General features: G+C 57.5%; 1 protein-coding gene across 1 annotated transcript in view; it reads right to left on the bottom strand.

Moving 5' to 3' along the window:
* LOC102038599 (uncharacterized protein C6orf132) overlaps positions 1-1,329 on the bottom strand; it is a 9,995-nt gene that overhangs the window by 3,246 nt on the left and 5,420 nt on the right. Inside the window, exons 3-4 of the mRNA XM_031064186.1 lie at positions 409-484; positions 2-86 (exon numbers count right to left, since the gene is read on the bottom strand). Of these exons, the coding sequence (XP_030920046.1) occupies positions 2-86; positions 409-484 (161 nt within the window). The remainder of the gene's footprint in view (position 1; positions 87-408; positions 485-1,329) is intronic.

The following is a 1,329-nucleotide window of genomic DNA, read 5'->3' as shown; positions in this document are numbered from 1 at the left end:
CAGGTCGTGCCCATCGAGGGCCTGCGGGCGCAGGTCCCCCACGGAGCTGTACATGCGAATATTGCCATTGAGCTGGGAGCCAGAGCCTGCGGGAGCAGAGAGCACAGCCGTGTGAGCACCTCCCCATCACTGCTGAGCCAGGCCTGTGCCAGGGGCCTGCCCAGCCAGCCAGCCCCTTGCTAGGCTGGTTTAAAACTTCCTGAACTCAACAGCCACTCTGCCTCGCTCCTGAGGAATTAATTAATTTTCAATGACCTCAAAAAATAATTAATAGCAGACTCTATTTTAGCATGAAAATATATGAGCAGGCTGTCTGCTCCAGAGCTGGGTACACACACACTTCCTGCCCTGAGGGCTCGGTGAGCAGCACTCTGTGCTGGCCAGGACTCCACAGAGAACATCCCTTACCAAGAGCTGCCTTTTCCACAAAGTCTTCTGGCACCGACGGCGTTGGCACAGCCACCCCGTGGGATTCCTGGGCGTTCTGCAGGAGTTGAGAAAACAGAGCTGTCAGTCTTACAGCCAGGGATCAGAGCAAAGGGCTGACAAGCAGCTGGTAATTTGTCCACAGGAGCCCTGATGGGATCCAGGGCAGTGTCTGTGATACGGAGGTCCCTGTGGAAGCTGCTGTTGACAGGCTTTGAGGGGATGAGTGAACTCATCAAGGCTACAGAGGCCACGAGGGCTGGAGAGGAATTCAGCTACTTCACATCTCCCTCAAGGAATTCAGCTATTTCACATCCCCCTGGAGGAATTCAGCTATTTCACATCCCCCTGGAGGAATTCAGCTATTTCACATCCCCCTCGGGGCTGCCCAGCTGCCAGCAGCAGCACCAGCCCCACACCATCGATGTACCAGCCACTGAGCAGCTCCCCTGCGTTCAGTGGGTACTTTGATGGGTATTCCTCTGCAGCAAGCACCGACACAGTCACAGACAGACCTCCAGCTTTTGTGAAACTGGCACCAGCATATCTGAGCGCTCTGGGGAAAGCTGCTCCTTGTGTGGTTTGTGTTGTGCTCAGTTACTCCCTTCACGCTCATGCTGAGAGCTCAGCAGTGCCTGTAGCTGGTACAGGACCAGCAATTTGGCAGCCTACACACCCGGGAGGGCGCCTGCAGCGAGGGCACTGCTGTAACTGGTAATTGCAGCCACCCAGGTGAGCCACTGGGGCAGGTGACTCACCTGGAGCCTGACATCTCTGCCAGCAGCAAAGCCTCTCCTGTCCCTGACTCACGGCTGGGGTGGCTCCGAGGGGCTGGGGTGGCTCCGGGACACACCTGGGCACCCGGGACACACCTGGGCACCCGTGTGCAGGGCACAGCTGGGG

The sequence above is a fragment of the Geospiza fortis genome, unplaced genomic scaffold (assembly GCF_000277835.1).
Source record: "Geospiza fortis unplaced genomic scaffold, GeoFor_1.0 scaffold601, whole genome shotgun sequence".
NCBI lineage: Eukaryota > Metazoa > Chordata > Aves > Passeriformes > Thraupidae > Geospiza > Geospiza fortis.
Note: the sequence above shows the minus strand (reverse complement) of the source record. Positions and strands in the feature narration are given on the sequence as shown.